The 18,377-nt window shown below is 40.6% G+C and overlaps 1 protein-coding gene across 11 annotated transcripts in view; it reads right to left on the bottom strand.

The window, feature by feature from the left end:
• Positions 1–18,377, bottom strand: part of PLEKHG1 (pleckstrin homology and RhoGEF domain containing G1) — a 170,434-nt gene that overhangs the window by 80,488 nt on the left and 71,569 nt on the right. For 5 of the 11 annotated variants that reach the window (XM_061624114.1, XM_061624115.1, XM_061624111.1 and 2 more), the window contains one exon: positions 7,540–7,581. The exons of 4 other annotated variants lie outside the window; for them this stretch is intronic. In XM_061624114.1, coding sequence (XP_061480098.1) covers positions 7,540–7,581 — 42 coding nt within the window. Of the gene's footprint in view, positions 1–7,539; positions 7,582–13,005; positions 13,074–15,010; positions 15,132–18,377 lie in introns of those variants that run through there. 2 more of the 11 variants (XM_061624119.1, XM_061624118.1) reach the window with 2 other exon arrangements.

Here is an 18,377-nt window from a genome sequence, read left to right as displayed (position 1 = left end):
ATCTATATCCAGAAGAATTCAAGCAGGGCAAGTAAAATCTGCATGCCTTACTGCATATAAAATAAACTCAGCACACTATAGAAATATTTGACAACTGATTCAAGAACTACAGAGCTTGCAACAAATGAAGCCCTTCATATGATGGGCTCATTTCAAAGTCTCCAAAACATGTCTTGCTGGGAGTTTGAGCAAGAAGGTTTGCTTGTAAGCAACTACAGAGTTGCCCACCAGTTTGACCTAAGTTTCCTAAGCTCAAATGAGCTACCCTACCATATTACACAGTCTTCTGTCATAGCATACAACACACTGGAGTCCCCAAGCACTGTCCCAAGATAAAATCCTCTGCTACAGTACCTCACCACTGTGGAATGTCTCCAGCTCCTTAAGCAGTGAATGAACAAGCTCCTCTCTCTCATTTATGCTCCCTCACACAACTTGCAGCCTACCTGTGTAACAGAAAATAAATGCATACTCCAACTCCCACAGTTCCCAAAATCACCTCACTTAGACACTCGGGTAAAATGAGATGGTCTTACTAGTCTATACAGCTCCTTTGGTAGAAATATTGCATGAGTCAGCTTTCAGCTATCAAAACCCTAATGCACAAAAGGCTCCGCAGGAACCTGATTCACAACTTTCTCACTGCCCTCACCAAATGCAGTCTTCAACATTGCTAAGAGCCTTAAATGAAACATGACATCATTCAATTCAAGAACAGGACAATAGACACCACTGTGGGTAACTTTAAATGCACACTTCACTGAGCAACCTTCTGTAAACTGTTCTTGGGGGGTGGGGCGGGAGAAGATGGGACATCAAGCAGTTACACAACATTTTGATTGTTTTCTTTCAGCCACTGATTTGCTCTGTACAACACATAGGAAAATGCAGAGTAAATGTGAGCTGGACAGACAAAAATCAATACCCTGTTGGTGCAACAGAGTAATAATAAAAATACATAAACAGCTAATCAATACCTTGAATTGCACCAACATCTGAAGGTTTGGCTGACACTTTGCCTAGCAAATTTAACAGCAAAAATTTGGCTTTTATAACGACCTTTTTTACATGTGTGTGTTGTGTGCCTTCAAGTTGATTACGACTTACAGCGACCCTATGAATTAGTGACCTCCAAGAGCATCTGTTGTAAACCATCCTGTTTAGATCTTGTAAGTTCAGATCTGTGGCTTCCTTTATGGAATCAATCCATCACTTGTTTGGTCTTCCTCTTTTTCTACTCCCTTCTGTTTTTCCCACCATTATTGTCTTTTCTAGTGAATCATGTCTTCTCACTATGTGTTCAAAGTGTGATAACCTCAGTTTCATCATTTTAGCTTCTAGTGATAGTTCTGGTTTAATTTGTTCTAACGCCCAATTATTTATCTTTTTTGCAAGTCCATGGTATCTGCAAAACTCTCCTCCAACACCACATTTCAAATGAGTTGATTATTCTGTTATACACTTTTTTCACTGTCCGACTTTCACATCCATCCATACATGTACCCCCCCAAAAAACTCCAGTAATTAAAGCTTTTATTTAAATTAAAAGAAGTGCTTGTGGGGTTATCTGCCTCAGGTGCTAGAAATAACTTGCCTTGATACTATGCACCTGGAGTTTTGTGTGTGGGGTGGCAGAAGTGGCATTTTGTGCTTCACCTCCAGCAGCAAAATGTCTTGGGCCAGCCCTGGCCTCATCATCCCCTGCAATCAGCAGGCAGTATAAACCCTAGGTATTGGCCAGGTCTGATATAACAATTAGGAGCCTGGCCTTCTGCCATCTATACTTCAGGCTCCAGCAACTGACCATGGAGATCCTGAGCTGAAGAACACTCCCTCAAGTACAGCAGCTTGTGGTCCCAGCCTGAACTTGAACTTTTTAAGAAGCAAACAATATATGAATCACAGATTAAAAAACTACATTTTAAACAGTGAATACTGGTCACATAAGGGACACTATCTCCAACTCTTCTGTGGACATCTTTCTGCAAGACGTGGCTCAGGGCTGGATAGGTGGAGGCAGTATGCCAAATACCAGTTGCTGGAAACTGCAGGAGTGGAGAGTACTATTTGTACTCAGATCCTGCTCACGGGTTTCCTATGTGCAACTGGTTGGCCACTGTGAGAAGAGGATGCTGAACTAGATGGGCCACTGGTCTGATCCAGCGGACTCTTCTTATGTTGTTAGGACTCAGGTATGCTCATTCAGCACTTCTAATCCCTGCAAACAACTCCGACGCTGGCCTGATCTCCATTGGCATCTGGCACACTGAGAGCCAGAGCTTTAGCACACTGGGTATCAGTTCATGTTGTTCTATTTACACATTAAAAGCTTAACTGGCAGCATGTGAAATTCCCATGTAGATAAAGTTTGCCGCAAGATGGAAATAACATTTTTTATGATTTTAATCTACAAGAAACTTTTACCTTTATTTCTATCCAACATAAAATTGTTGTAATAACCTCAGATAATTTCTAGAACTGGCAAAGCAGGAGAGGAAAGATGTGGATATTTTTGAAGAATATCCTATAAAGGGAAAGTTTTTTTTGTCCAAAATGGGAATTTTGTTTATTGATGCAGTTCTTTGGTATCTGTTTGAAATGTTCAGAAATGTATGGTTTTGAGTGCCCTCTGCAATAAAAATTAACCAAGCTTTCAAAAATGTATATGCTTTCTAAATGCAAACCAATTAGAAATTACTGAGGGGGACATTGTGGTCTAACTTTAATGACTGCAAGTATTAAGTTTCCTACTTCAGGAACCTTAACAAACCATAAATGAGCTATAGTCAGCTCAGGAACTTCTAGAGGACATTTTGACATCTTCCCCAAAGAGCAGGGTAATGTATTAATAACCCTCTGCAATGCAGTGCAGTGACTATTTAAACCTGTACATCATACTGCAGAGACTTTATATAAAACAAAAATCTTATCCTTTGCTGATGCATATACAAAACTTGGATTATAGTTATTAAAAAAAACATTTGATTCAAGTGTGCAGCAAATGCCTTTTTCTGACTTTTAATTTAAAGGTTTAATACAATGCTTGACAGAATACTGCTAGAAAACTTTCATCATTTTTTTTCTTATAGGCAAAATGATTCCAGTTATGATTAGCAATTATTCTACTGTATTCCAAAGTACTATGCAGGCAAATACATTATCATTCTAGTAGCAGACTGACAACATCACTGCTAAGTCTAGTAGTGCAATGTATTACACTGAGAAGATGACCACTATTCTGGTATGTTTGTTCCTTGGCTATCACCTAGTCATACCACAGAAAAATTCTGGAAAATTTTCTTTGCACAATGTTTTTGTTATTATTTCATTCTGCAGCCAGATTTTCTCTATCCGGCTCTGTTCATCAAGATGAATTTTTCCTCTTCTGCAACTTATAGAAAGACAGGAAGGGGTCTCTCAAGGCTTCCTGCAAGAGGCTTCGGCATCCCTTGCTCAAAATGCTTCCCACTAATGGAATTCAGGTCCCTCCACTCCATTTATTATCCTATTCTTTGAAGTTTATATAGCCATCACTTCTGCTACTGAAAAGGTAAGCTGCTTTTTGGTTTAAGTTTTAAAATTTATACCAAATACTAGCTTTGTCTCTTCACCAATTAAACAGTGTAACGGCCAAACACTCGAGACTTTGCAGTTCTTACCTTCCCATTCAATTAACTGCGAAACTGTACAGAACACAAATGGTTTAGCTCTATTCCAAACGATTACTGCACAACCTTGACATTTCAAGTCCTTGTACAAAGTACAGGGTAGACCAAGGGTTGAGGGTTGTTATTGTCCATAGAAGCGCCATCTCCTTCACCAGCAAACCTCTTGATCTTAGGATGGGCTTAGAGGGTCTGCACCTGGTGCTGGGACAGAGAGACACTTGGGATGCTACTGGTCTACCAATCACCCTGTTGCCCAGTGGCATCCCTCACCAAGGTGGCTGAAATAATCTCTGGTGTGGTGTTGGAGAACCCCAGGACAATAGTTCTGGGTGACTTCCACATACACACAGAAGCTGCCATTGGGGTGGCACAGAACTTCATGGCCTTCATCGCAACCATAGGGTTGTCTCAAAAATGGTCAGGGTCCAACACATCAGACAGAGCATACCCTTGATGTTGTCTTTACCCCAAGCGATATGAGGTATGGACGAAGGTAAAGGGTGTGCAGTGCACTCCCTTGTCATGGTCAGACCATCATCTAGTGAAGGTTAGACTAGTAGCAGCAATTCTCCCATTTGGACAGCCTTCCCTCTGAGACTAATAGAACCTGATGTGTTCCTAAATCCTCTGTGGGATTTTCCAGTTGAGAAAGCTGATGATCCTGTAGAAGTCCTGGTCTCACTATGCAATAGTGAGATGAAACTGGCAGTTGACATAATTGCTCCAGAGAGTCCTCTTTGGCATTGTGGAGTTCAAGTGGCTCCCTGGTATTCTGGGGATCTTTGAGCTATGAAGCAAGTCAAATGAGGACAAGAGCACAAGTGGTGCAAGTTTTGCTCTGAAGCCATCTGAACACTGGTTCGTGCACACAATTGTGCCTACCATGTGGCAGTGAGAGCTGTGAAGAAGGCTCAGTTTGCAGCCAGCCAGCAGAGTTATTTTGAAAGGTTCAGAGCTACTAATTCCCTCTGTGGGGGAGGGGCCTCTGGAGTATTCAAGGACCTGCTGTGACCAACTGCTACACACTTTCAGGATAAAGTCATTCAACTTCAGAGTGACTTTGACTCAGCTGTTGTTGAAATTTCAGATGAAGTGCCCAGTGCTGGAGTTGATAATGTGTTGTGGAATCATGTCAGGTACATGTCTGACTACATGCTCTCTTGACCCCTGACCCTCCTGGCTTATTGAATCTAGCAGAGGGGGGTTGACTGGTTGGGTCCAGAGTGTGATTAATGCTTCACTGCATGAGGGGGTGGTCCCTGCGGCCTTGAAAGAGGGGAAGGTGAGGTCAGTCCTAAAGAAACCTACCCTGGATCCCTTGGATTAGAATAACTATTGATCAGTCACAAGTACCCCCTTTTGGGGGAAGGTGGTGGAGTGGGTAGTGGTGGGGCAGCTGCAGGCATTCTTGGGTGGCATGGATTATTTAGATCTTTTCCAATCTGGGTTCAGGCCTGGCCATGGGACTGAGATAGCCTTGGTTGCCCTGATGGATGACCTTTATAGAGAGCGGGACAGGGGGAGTGCAACCTTGCTCCTGCTTCTCAATCTCTTTACGGCTTTGATTACCATTGGCCACGGTATCCTTCTAGACCAGCTCCATAGAATAAGAATTGGGGGCACTGTGTTACAGTGAATCCAGTCCTACCTACAGGAGCAAGTCCAGAGAGTAGCACTGGGTGAATGTTTTTCAGTCCCCTGACAGTTGTGCTATGGGGTTCTGAAGGGTATCATCTTATCCCCAATGATTGAGCACTTCTCTCTGCGGAACAGGCACTGTTATATAGGTGCCACATAATACTCATTCCACACTTGTAAGAAATCATTCTTTTAGTGTGGCAGCACCTACTCTTTGGAAACTCCCTGCTTATTGACATCAGGCAGGTGCCTTCACTGTATTCCTTTCAGCGCCTGCTTAAAACGTTTTTGTTTAGGCATGCCTATCCAGACACACAGATGTTGATCTGTTTTTATTTTTTTAGTTGGTAGCAGTTTTAATTCTTTTAAATATATTTTAATACTTTGTTTTTAACTGTTTTATTGACAATTTCAGTGTTTTTTGTAAACCGCTTAGAGGTCTTTACATTCAAGCAGTATATACATTTTGTTCAATAAATAATTTCTGAAATGGAAAAGCTACACTCTGTTCCTCTGGAACACTTTCCACTAATCCTAGATGTGTGGCTGTCCGTGGTTATTATTTCTTATGAGAACAGTAGAACACTGGAAAATTCCTGTGGTAAACCAGGAATTATTTATTAATTATGAACTCTGCAAAAGCATCCAGAGCAAAGTATATACTTCTGCATTCAATAACTTATCTATGGCTAGTTTTTATCTCTTTAATTTTAAGGCCTAGTTTAGGGCCAAACTAGACATTTGCCAAATTACATACCATGCAGACGTATATCTTAAGAGGTCTTTACATTCACAGGGATGTAGTTGCCCAGGGTCCAGGGGGGTCTTAGACCCTTTACATTTTTGGGAGCAGGGTACCAGCAGGGTCCCTATGTTTCCAGCATCCTACAAGCCAATCAGCATGAAAGGGGAGTGTATAGGTCTCTAAGAAGAGTCTTCTAATATGTTTTCTTGTCCTTTCCTGCTGATTGTAGCCGATCAGAGTGAAAGGAGATGACTCAGCCACTGAGAAGACACTTTTCAGAAGCTAACACTCCCCCTTTCATGCTGATTGGTTCCTAGGAATGTCTGCTGTTGTGGAAGGAGGCTACAACTCAGTAGCCAAAATTGCTGTGACTATCATGAAGGGACCCTGCACTTCTAAATTTGCTACTATACTACTGTACATTCAAGCAGCATGTACATTTTGATAAATAAATAAATAAAAATAAAATAGCCTGCTCCCTAGATGCACAGCACCAAGACATTCCCTCCCTCCCACAAGTTCTCCATGCAACAAGAATTCAAACAGTGGGGTTGGGTACTCATTTTGTGCTAGGTGTCCTAGACAGAACCCTCTTGTCCAACCCAGTCACTCACTTTGCACCATGCTTTGGAGACATTTGGAAGCCCCAAGACTGAAATATTAGTTCCCCACTATTCAACACTGGTTAGGTCTTATCTTGAGTTCTGGTCTCCGCACTTCAAGGAGGATGCAGACAAACTGGAACAGGTTCAGAGGAGGGCAACAAGGATGATCAGGGGACTGGAAATAAAGCCCTAAGAAGAGAGACTGAAAGAACTGGGCATGTTTAGCCTGGAGAAGAGGAGACTGAGGGGAGATATGATAGCACTCTTCAAGTACATGAAAGGTTGTCACACAGAGGAGGGCCGGGATCTCTTCTCAATCGTTCCAGAGTGCAGGACACGGAAAAATGGGCTCAAGTTGCAAGAAGCCAGACTTCAGCTGAACATTAGGAAAAACTTCCTAACTGTTAGAGCCATACGACAATGGAATCAATTACCTAGAGAGGAAGCAGGCTCTCCGACACTGGAGGCCTTCAAGAGGCAGCTGGACAGCCATCTGTTGGGAATGCTTTGATTTGGATTCCTGCATTGAGCAGGGGGTTGGACTTGATGGCCTTATAGGTCCCTTCCAACTCTACTATTCTATGATTCTATGATCCTTGCTGCTTCTAAGTAGCAATGCTGCTGAACCTCATAATACATATTTGTCCAACTTGTAATGCTTGGATGATTTACAAAAACTGAGCATCACTTTCCAGCTCAGAATGTAAAAAGTAATAATATATGGAGTCAGCATTCATCCTGACCAGTGTGCTTTCTAGGGACAACCTTTCATTCAACAGCTAAGTTCTATCCCCAAGAATTCTCAGAGAAAGGTCTTAAATACAAAATTGATTCTGACTGAAAGATCACTTCTTGTCTCAAAACAAAACAAAACAAAACTCACAGTAGAAGTGAAACTCTTCCCTGAATCCTCTTCTCAGCACATCTGGGAAGAATAAAAGGATGTGAAGGGTTTGTGCAAATTCCTATTAGGCTAATTCCTTCCCTTACAAGCTTTTCAACCTACTAAACACTTAGGTCAGCTCCATTCTCAAAGTATTCCCCCCTCCACCTGGAGAGCATTTGGAAAACCTCTTGATATGCTAGGTTTTTATAGTTTAGTTTTACAGTTTACACCCTCCCTCCTTCCATTCACATTGCTAATTCTCCTCAAGCCAGTGCAAGCACAGGTGAAGAATAAGCACATGGAAAGAAGGAAGTTTTGGATGAAGGGGGCATAATCACAGGATTAAAACTCTGCCAATCTTGTTGGGAGAAAGCTTCAGGAACTCAATATTTTGCTCAGAGACTCTAGCTTTCTAGAAATAAAGAAACCACTCTTCTGGATCAGACCAAAAACCCATCTAATCCAGCATTCTGTTCCCACAGTGGCCAGCCAGATGCCTACAGAAAGCCCACAAGTAGGATGTAAGTGCAACAGCAGTCAATCCCAGTGTTCTTTGTGTTTCATGCCTAGGTTATTTCTTTCTCTTGCTAGCTTCAGCCATCCTCTGGTATGAAATATGCTGATATTAGTTATATGGCTGGAGGATAAATTCTGAAAACTAGATTTAGTCAAATCATTCTGAAAAATGCAACATCTATTAATTCCTAGCAGGTGAAAAATCATAGCACAGAGTCCAACACGTACAAAGACCTAGGGTTTACCTCATTTTATGTCAAAGCTTTCAAAAAATATTGACCACAGTAAACCACTGTTTTACACCTTTAAATTATTCTTGGCACCTATGGTCTTCCATCAAGATAAATACTGCCACCACAGACATTAGCTAATCCACTGACACATCACCCTTTCGAAAGGCAATATGACTCCAAGTGGTTATTTCTTTTTATTGCACAGGTAGCCCAGTTTTGAATTAGAAACCTCAAGATTTTACCATGGTTGATAAATGATGCGCTACAACAAAGTTAATTAAGCAACAAAAGGAATATAGTTACAATGAAAAAACTTCTTGACCTAATCTCCTTAGTGTGAGGGTTTTTAATAATCATTTTGCAGACAAAACAAGCAGTAACCATTGGTTTAATGAACACTCATTTCCATCCAGCCTCCCCCCTTGCACATCCCTCACCTTCTTTAATCACAGTTCATTGATAACCATAGTTAAGAACATTTCTATACCCTTAAGCTATCCGGTCTCACAGGAGAACATAGATACAACAAGAAATAGTGACCTTTTCTATTGCCCATAATTGTACCCATCCACAGAAACTACTATGGTGGTTTTGAGAACATTATTTAGTAGCCAATCCCATAGATTTTAATAACTCTTCCTAGAAAACTAGTTTTGAGATCACAACCTTAGCCAATATATACACAGTTGACTGCAGTGGTGGGACAAAGATATTCTTGTTGTTAAATCATGGATCTTAGACTCACTTAAGATCATCTTCTATGTTTCCCAGAGAATCTATCCATTATCTTGAAGTTACCAGAGTTCATTCAAAAAACAAAGTGAGAGGAAATGCAAGGGAATGGTAACACAAGTTTCAACAATTGTATCCACACTTCTGACATTACCTTTTTCATGCATTAATTCCAAAATATGCACAGAGAATTAGCCAGAAATGTGGGAGGGCTCATATGCACCTCAGCTATAAAAATGACAAAGAACTCCCTGTGTCCAGTGTGTGGCAGATTCCCTACTTATTTTCCAGAATCCAAGTTGGGGGGAAACTAATAATAAAAGCAGCTACTTTACCCTGACTTGAAAATAGGGAATGACCATGGCACAGTGGTGGAGCACATGCTTTGTACATAGAAGGTCCCAGGTTCAATCCCTGGCATCTTCAGGGTAGATCTATGAAAGACTCCTGTCTGAAATCCTGAAGAGCTACTGCAATTCATTGCGGATAATACTGAGCAGATGGAACAATGATCTGACTTGGAATTAGATAGTTTTCTAATTTGTTCCTATAAGCAGCGTTGTTGTTTAATACTTCTCTGTCAAGCCAGTTCCCTCTTCTCTGTCAAATGCCTGACCCATTTCCTGGACAGCCACTGCCAATCGGTGTAGACAATACTGGGCTAGACAAAGCAATGGTCTGACTCCATATCAGGCAACTTCCTATGTTCTTATACATTTCATTCATCTTTCCACTTTAACTAAAGATGTCAGGAAAATAGGGGTGTAAACTCTCAAAAAACCAAGAAATGCCTATAAAATCTATAGCAAATAAAATTGTTATAAACAATTCAAATAACAATCATTGTCTTAAATTTAAATACTGTATTTTACCGTCTTAAGTATAAAGCAGTCAACTATGTGTAAATAATCTTAGAGGACAATTTAATAAATAGGCATCTTTAAACATGGTTGCCTTACAATGTCATGAATATGTTTCAAGTGGCACAGTGCTTCATTGCATTCCACTCTGCTCTTTCCCTGCCCCATGGGTGGGCACAAGAAAGCCTTTCACACAAAAGTTTCTAACACAAATGAAAAACAGAAAAAACACTGGCCATGCAGAAAGGTCAAACTGCTCTCATTACTTGTGCACAGCAGGGCCACAGCATGATAATCGCCAGCTTTTTTCCAGCAGATACAAAACTCCACACTTCTTTGCTTTACATTGTTGAACCTAATATTTTTTGTAACTTGATGGGTATGTAAATACTAGGAACGTATCCCTGAATATTTTATTTGTTATCACAAGCTACGTTCAGGAGCATAAAACACACAGAGCTTCTCCTCCCCCCATCTGAGGCAATGGAGTATTATGTCAATTCCAAATCAAGATGTTCGAAACTGGACTAATATGAAACCAGAAAAACAATGCATTCAAGATTTACCTCTGTATGAGTGTACAATAACTGTATAACAATTTGCAACTAATTTATGAAATGAGAAGCACTGAGACTCAATCTTGCCTTGCAGTCATTTTCTCACAAGACTTTCTTTCTCAACACAAACATGCTTGGACTGACTGAACACTACGAGGGTTAGCAGTGGCATGGAAATATGACAAGGAAGTAAGAAATGGAGCTGGTGATGCTACAGTTTTGATCAAAGGAGAACAGGTGATCATTCACTAGGGATGAGGAAGAAATCTTCCAAATTCATGCTTATACACAAATTTGAGTTGTTTCGTCACCCTGAAGTCTACCCCAAAACAACCCCCTCATCTTATATGCTCCATCATACAAGTAGTTTTTGGGTTCCCCCCAAAATAGTGTTTTTTATGTTATGCTGAAGTTACCGCTTCCAAATGACGTCTCTGACCTTTAGCTATAATGGCAACAAATCACCCATACTTGGCCAGCTCTTTAGCTGCATAAAGACACTTTCTTCCAACAAAATGGAATGTGCCAGGCTCTCTACCTGACAAAAGAAACTGGATTTTGAATGTCATGAAGACTTCAGGATGTAAATGTGATGAACAGCGCAAAAAGAAAAAAGTGTAATTCACTGTATGAAAAAAGTACAGGAAAAATCCTACCTTTGCATGCAGGACAGGACAAAGAGGCAAAAATCCAGGCTACACACAGGACAGTAAAGTAGGGATTAATCCCTTCCACATGGGAAACATTTTTAGCAGTTTGCAACAGGTGGACTAGACTACTAATATTTTCAGTTCAGGCTTGCACCATGCAATATGAAGCCACAACCACTTCTGCTTTTTTAAAGCATAAGGTCTGAATCAATGCAAAATAGCTTATTCAGCTTGGGTTCTATAATCTTTATATTCTGTCCCCTCTATCTTTAAGATGAAAAGAAGACATCAAAATCACGTCTTTAATTTTCTACAGTTGGAAGATATGTTTAATTATTCAGTTTCTGTAATTAAAGTCTTACAAAGAAAATTCTAGGTCTTCCAAACAAATAGCAGAATGCATAGTCACCAGGATACACTGATAAGACCGATGCCTCTCAGAAGGACAAACGAAGGCCAAGGGCCTGGCACCCATGCTATATTAGGTCACTAGGATCAAACACATAGAACAGTCCGTGAAATCAGCAGAGAAACTTATAGAGCTTCAATCACATAAACAGTAAAAAAGGGGGGATATAGAACTGAAGCAACTAGGGGAAATAATTTCATGCCACATTACTATCATCATACAAAGACTATAGGAAATGGCCTCTATGTGATAATTTACCCTATCATAACATACAGTGCTGGACATCACATCATTCTGGCATGGGCAATCTTGACACTAGCATCAGTTTCTTTCTGGGAGTAATCATGCTAATTCTGGTTACATCACTGAAGAAATGAGATAATTGCCACTTCTCAACTTTTTAAAGAAAATTTCAAGCCAGTCTAAGTCTGTGCAGACAATTCATTGCTGAACAATGCAGCTCATTCATTATTGAATGAACTCCACAGCACAGTGAATCTCTGCGCACCCACTATATTGGTTATTATTTCACTGAGCATACCCTCTTATAAGAGCTATTAGTTAGCTAACCCAGTTTCTCTGAGAGCAGCTGTTAACCACCTCCACTTCAATTCCCCTTTTTATTTAAAAGGACAAGGAACGCCCAAGCTTAGGATATTCCAATTTCACCTATGCAAACTTTATCTTTTAACACTCCTTCTTTGAAAAATATATAGACAAAATATCCGGGACAGAATCTGAAGAGATATTTAATGTAGTTTTACTTTTTTCTTTGAACAGCATGCCTCTCCCACCCACCCAATCACATGCCATATAACAAATTACTTTTTAACATACCATAAGTTTCTAAAACAGTTTGCCATGTCATATGTTTCAGCTTATGAAACACAAATCTAAGGACTGTTGGATGTTTAAAACTGCTTATACAGTCCTGGTCGTAAAAAAAATTGGCAGATAATTTTAAAGTTCAATATTTTTCCTTTGGTACTTAGGTAAAGATTTTTTTTTAAAAAGCTGCAAGAGCAGTGAATAAGTGCACTATGGATGGGGTAATTTACCCAGCAGACCTTGACTTTGCTTTTTCCCCAGCAGCAGTTCACAAACAGCCTAGCTGCTGTCCAATTTAAAAAACAGCTTGCCTCTTTGGCAATAAAATGAACAAGCCAAGTTCTAATTATACCAACAATGCAAGTACAAAGCCCCTGATCAAATTCAGTAAAAACCTGTAACTACAGTGCCGTGAAAAAGTACTCGATCCCTTGACCAATGCTCTCGTTACTGAATTACAAATGGTACATTGTAATTTCATTCTGTATGATATTTTATTTTGAAACACTGAAACCAAAATCAATTATTATAAGGTGACATTGGTTTTATGTTGGGAAATGTTTGTAAGAAACATAAAAAACTGAAGTATGTTGTTTGCATAAGTATTCAACCTGCTGTGGAAGATCTCAGTTTATACAGATGAAAGAAATTGTCCTATCCAGGATATAGTTACCTTACCATTGGTCTCCACCTGTGAACCATTAAAGTTGCTGCCACATTGTCAGGATAATAACCCCACTGTTCAAGGATCATTGGTCAGGCTGTGGATCTGAGGGAAAATGAAGACCAAAGAGCATTCTACAGAAGTGAGAGATAATGTAATACAAATGCATAGATTAGGAAAACGGTATAAAATAATATTCAAGTGTTTGGATATCCCAGTGAGCACAAATGGATCAATAATCAGGAAGTTGAAGCTGCATCACACCACCCAGGCACTGTCAAGAAAAGGCCATCCCTCAAAACTCAGCACTCGAACAAGAAGACTTGTGAGAGAAGCCGCAGAGAGGACAACAATCACTTTGAAGGAGCTACGGAGTTCAGCGGCTAGGAGTGGAGAAATGGTGCACCAGTCAACCATATCAGGAGCTCTGCATAATACTGGCTTGTATGGGAAGGTGGAAAGAAAGAAGCTGTTACTCAAAAAATACCATCCAAATGCACTTCTGGAGTTTGCCAGAAAGCATAAGAGTGCCCCAGCCGCCATGAAGAAAAAGGTTCTGTAGTGGGATGAGACCAAGATAGAGTTTTGGCCAAGACTCAGAGCGTTATGTGTGGCGCAAATCTAACAGTGCCCATGCCTCAAGACACACCATCTCTACAGTAAAGTATGGTGGTGGCAGCAGCATCCTGTAGGGATGCTTCTCATCAGCAGGGACTGGGCATCTTGTTAAAATCGAAGGAAGAATGGATGGAGCCAAATACAGGGAAATACTGAAAGAGCTTGGGAGGAAATTCACTTTTCAGCAGGACAATGATACCAAGCACAAGGCCAAAGCAACACTGGAGTGGCTCGAGAATAAAAAGGTGAATGTCCTATAGTGGCCCAGTCAAAGGCCTGATCTCAATCCCATTGAGAATCCATGCACTCTTTGAAAATTGTGGTCCACAAGAGACGTCCAACCAACTTGAACGACCTGGAGTGAATCTGCCAAGGTAAAATGGGTCAAAATCCCTCCAACACTGTGTGCAAAGCTGGTACATACCTACCCCAAAAGACTTAAAGCTGTTATTGCAAATTATGGAATGATGTCCCTGACAAGGTGCGCCTGACACCATCACTTATCTTTTCGGTGCCAGGTCAAGACTTTCCTCTTCTCCCAGGCATTTTAGCATGTGTTTTTAAATTGTTTTAAATTTTTTAAAATTGTCTTTTAAATTGTTTTTAAAAGATGTGTTTTAAATTTGTATATTTGTTTTTAATGTTTTTAGTTACTGTAAACCGCCCAGAGAGCTTCAGCTATGGGGCGGTATATAAATACAATAAATAAATAAAATATTGCAGCGAAAGATGACTCTACCAAATACTAATTTGTGGGGATTGAATACTTATGCAAGCAACATGTTTCAGTTGTTTATGTTTCTTACAAACATTTCCCAACATAAAACCAATGTCACCTTACTATAATTGATTTTGAGTTTCAGTGTTTAAAAATAAAATATCATACAGAATGAAATTACAATGTACCATTTGTAATTCAGTAATATAAGAGTATTGGTCAGGGGTCTGACTACTTTTGCAAGACACTGTTTATGCTCAAAATATATCCCATGCAAGTGTTACATTTAATTATCAATCTAATTAGTGAAATATATCTTGTAAAAGTTTATTGGTTTAACTATTCAGCACAACAAAGCAGAAGAAAGCATGGAGTTCTCAAAGCGAGCCAGATTTTGATACAAGATTTTGACTTGTATGTGAAAGATATGTACACAGTGGCCTTGATGTTGATACAAGAGCCCTCTCTCAATTTTTGAGGGACTTCACGCTTGCACGGCAGCACCATGTGTTCAGGAGGGGCCCCTGACCCTCTTGAGAAAGTTTCCAGGGGTATGGGAGTGCAGCGGGGAGAGGGGAAGGGAAAAATCAGTTTTGCAAGCTACCTTCCACTCATAGAATTGTTGGTTAAAACTCTCTCACACACAGTTGTTTTGGTAAAAAATTAGGTGCTGGTACTCATACCTTCATAAAAGCGTAGTGGGTGCCAGAACAAAATGGGCAGCAAAGAAAGAGGCGACAGTATTCCGTGCAGGGGTGCAGTTGAGGGACTCGGGGAGTCTTAGTCCCTTCACTTTTTTGGGAGCAGGGTCCTTTTGTCTCCAGCATCCTATGAGCTAATCAGCATGAAAGGAGAGCATGTTAGCCACAGAGAAGAATCTTTTAACATGCTTCCTTGTCCTTTCCTGCTGCTTGGAGCCAATCAGAATGAAAGGAGGTGAGTCAGCCACTGAGAAGACTCTTCTCAGTGGCTAACACTCGCCCACTTCATGCGTGTTAGCTCCTAGGGATGTCTACTGTTGTGGGAAAAGGCATTTACAAGGAACTCATTCTCAACCCAGCAGGAGAAAAAAGGATGGGAGGGTGTGCAGCTGTGACTGTCCTGAAGGGACCCTACAGTTCTGAATTTCCCACCACACTACTGTGTACCAGTGTGTACTGTTACAGAAAAAACACTGGAGAGAGAGATTCAAATGTAGTATTCAAACTCTTCTATTGTGCTTCACCTGGGAGCAAAGATGCCATCCTATTATGTTTGCACATTAGTGGAAAGCACTACACAAAAAGATTACAGATCAAACACCAGAGCCTTTGGCTTTGGTCAGAATTTATTAGCAGCACAAGCTGTCATGGAATGTGTGCTCCATCTGCTTCTTGTTACCTTCATTCATGAGAGCTGCCTTCTAAAAATGATAACTTCAGAGTAATTCTTTCCATCTACATACATAGCCTGACTAAAATTCAAATTCTCTTCAATCTTATTGGCAAAGGACACTAACCCTAATGGCACATTATAAACATTAGTAGCCTTGTAATAGCAAACTCAGGTTTTCAGAAAGGTGAAACACCAGCCTTCACTTTTTATTATTATAGGTCTAGTCCTTGCCAATGCAAATGCTTTCCTACAGCCTTAAATGGTGAAAATTATAAACGTCTGCATTTCCATTTCCAAACATTTGCAGCCTTTATATATGTGGCATTGACAATTCCTTTTATAGGGTGCACAGTGTGCCAAACTGCAATACCAAGGGCAACCCCCCCCCAAGCAATTCTCTTTACTGTAAACATTCTGCCCTCAGGATGATGCTCAGGAGCTAAGGCCCTGAGGCTGGTGCAGAACACAGTGTGGAAAGGGTTCCCAGGGCCCACCTCTGCCAGTCCAATGAATTGAGCAGCATGGTGGAGGAAAGGATGACAGTGGCAGGCTGGCTACTGAGGCACTGGTGGGTGCACACTGGACAACAGGTGCCTTTCCTGCCCCTTTACCAAGTTCCTCAGCTAGAGAAGAGGACAAGGGAATTGGGCACCTGTCCTCAATAGGCAGGAGGTAAGGAAAAAATGTGGAGGGCAGGAAAATGAAATGTGTATTTTGAGGGAAATTAATTGAAAATGGTTGGAAGATCTGGTTGAGATTTGAATGTTTCGAGGTAAGTTAACTGAAGGGGAATTGATTTGGAGCCTCACACCTCCCTTGCATTCAAGTTTGTGACCTTAGGCAAGTCACTCATCTCTCAGTCTTCACCAGCTTTCTGTATAAATGAGTGTTGCAGCAGCAAATGTGGGATCAAAAGAAGCAATTTGGTATTTAGCCCCCACCTCTGCCTTGTACTCAGTTTGTAGTCTTGAGCTGTTCTACCGAAAGCCACAAGGAGAAGAACATAGTGATATTGTCCTGGAAAATACTCTACATAGTTTTCAAATAAAAGGAATTGAGTCTTTATGAGATGGCTGCATTTAGCTCCAAAGACATACTACTTCTTTGGAAGAAACTGTAAATTTGCTATTATCCGAAGACTAAAATACTGATTTCTGGATAGTCCTAAACTTTGTCCACCTCAAATCTCATATACACGGTCAACTCCACAACCTTCAGAAATAACAGCAGCAACAGCAACCACCACCACAACCAGATGCAGTACATTTCTATCCTTCTTGAATCTATAAAACTCATTTTTTAATGAGCAATTGGACATTATTTTCAGCTCAATCCATGCATGTTTCCTTTGAATTTAAATAGGGCTTACTCACAAGTAAGCATGTATAGGACTGAAGCCTTTGGGAAATCACAAGGCAGCAGATCACACAAAGGCACGAAAAGCTGAAACTCACAAAATACAGTTATATTCATTTTTTGAGCAAAACCCTTTCAAACTTGCTTAAGACACATATAGAAATGAAGACAATTCTAAGAACAAGATACATGCAAAAATGCATAAGAGAAGAAAACAGAAGAGAGTCAACAAGAATCAAAGGAAGTACAAGAAAAGAACTGCTTACCCTACAGATGCTTCCTTTGCAACAAACAAGCTCATTTTTTCACACGACTGGATGGATAAGCCTACCCACCACACTCCATTAAATCAATTGTTCATTCTGCAAATGGCAATTGGCTTAAGGCTGCTCTTGGGCATTTTATACATAGAGATGCGGCTAGCTAGAAATGCATCTGCAAAGTGAGGCAAAAACAACACCAACATATTTGTTAATGCATTCCCCTAAAGAACCAGCGTAAATAGATATTCACTGAATGGTGTTCAACACAAGATTAACAAGTGGCTAAGAGCCACCCTCTGGTTTGGATTTTGAAAGCTGCAGTTTTTGATACCACCGCTGGCAACCGGCCATCTCTGCAGGCCTCAAAAAGTAATGGAAAGCTTAAAAGAGAAATAAAGCCTGTCGGGAAAATTCTTCTGAGCCTGCAGCTCTGCAGCTCTCTCATTCTTTTCAGTGAAGAAGAGCAAGAATCCCCACCCCGTTACTAGCCTTTCAATTCAAACTTTTTTTTTAAAGGTAAGGAGAACTATAGTAAGAAACGTTTAACCCTGCTCTACTATAATAAATATTACATCACTGAGCATTCTGTCAAGATTTGATTCTGAGTGGACTACTCCTAAAACAGACTCACACACTCAATATATCAAACACACTCTCGCCAGCAGCGATATGAGTAACACAAGGCAAAAGCAGTAAGATAATAAAGCTAAACAAATGGGTCTTCCTCAGTCCCAACCCCTCCCATATTGGTTTCCCTGGTTCCGTTATTTATTTCAACATAGCTCAGGGTGGCTAACAGTTAAAACTACTATTCATAATACCATTTAAAACATCACCATGACTGTGCTAAAAGACCACCGTTTTTACAATGCAAAACCTTCATAAAACTACCTGGCCAAAGTCTTAACATTTCTCTTGAATGCAGCTAAAGAGAGGGGACTGCCTGATTTTCCCTGGAAGGGAGTTCCACAGCCAGGATACTGCCACCAAGCATGTCCTGCCTCAGGTCTCCATCCTTTGTGCCATTCCTATTGATGGGACCATGACAAGGATCTCT

Source organism: Rhineura floridana, chromosome 4, assembly GCF_030035675.1.
Source record: "Rhineura floridana isolate rRhiFlo1 chromosome 4, rRhiFlo1.hap2, whole genome shotgun sequence".
Lineage (NCBI taxonomy): Eukaryota > Metazoa > Chordata > Lepidosauria > Squamata > Rhineuridae > Rhineura > Rhineura floridana.
Note: the sequence above shows the minus strand (reverse complement) of the source record. Positions and strands in the feature narration are given on the sequence as shown.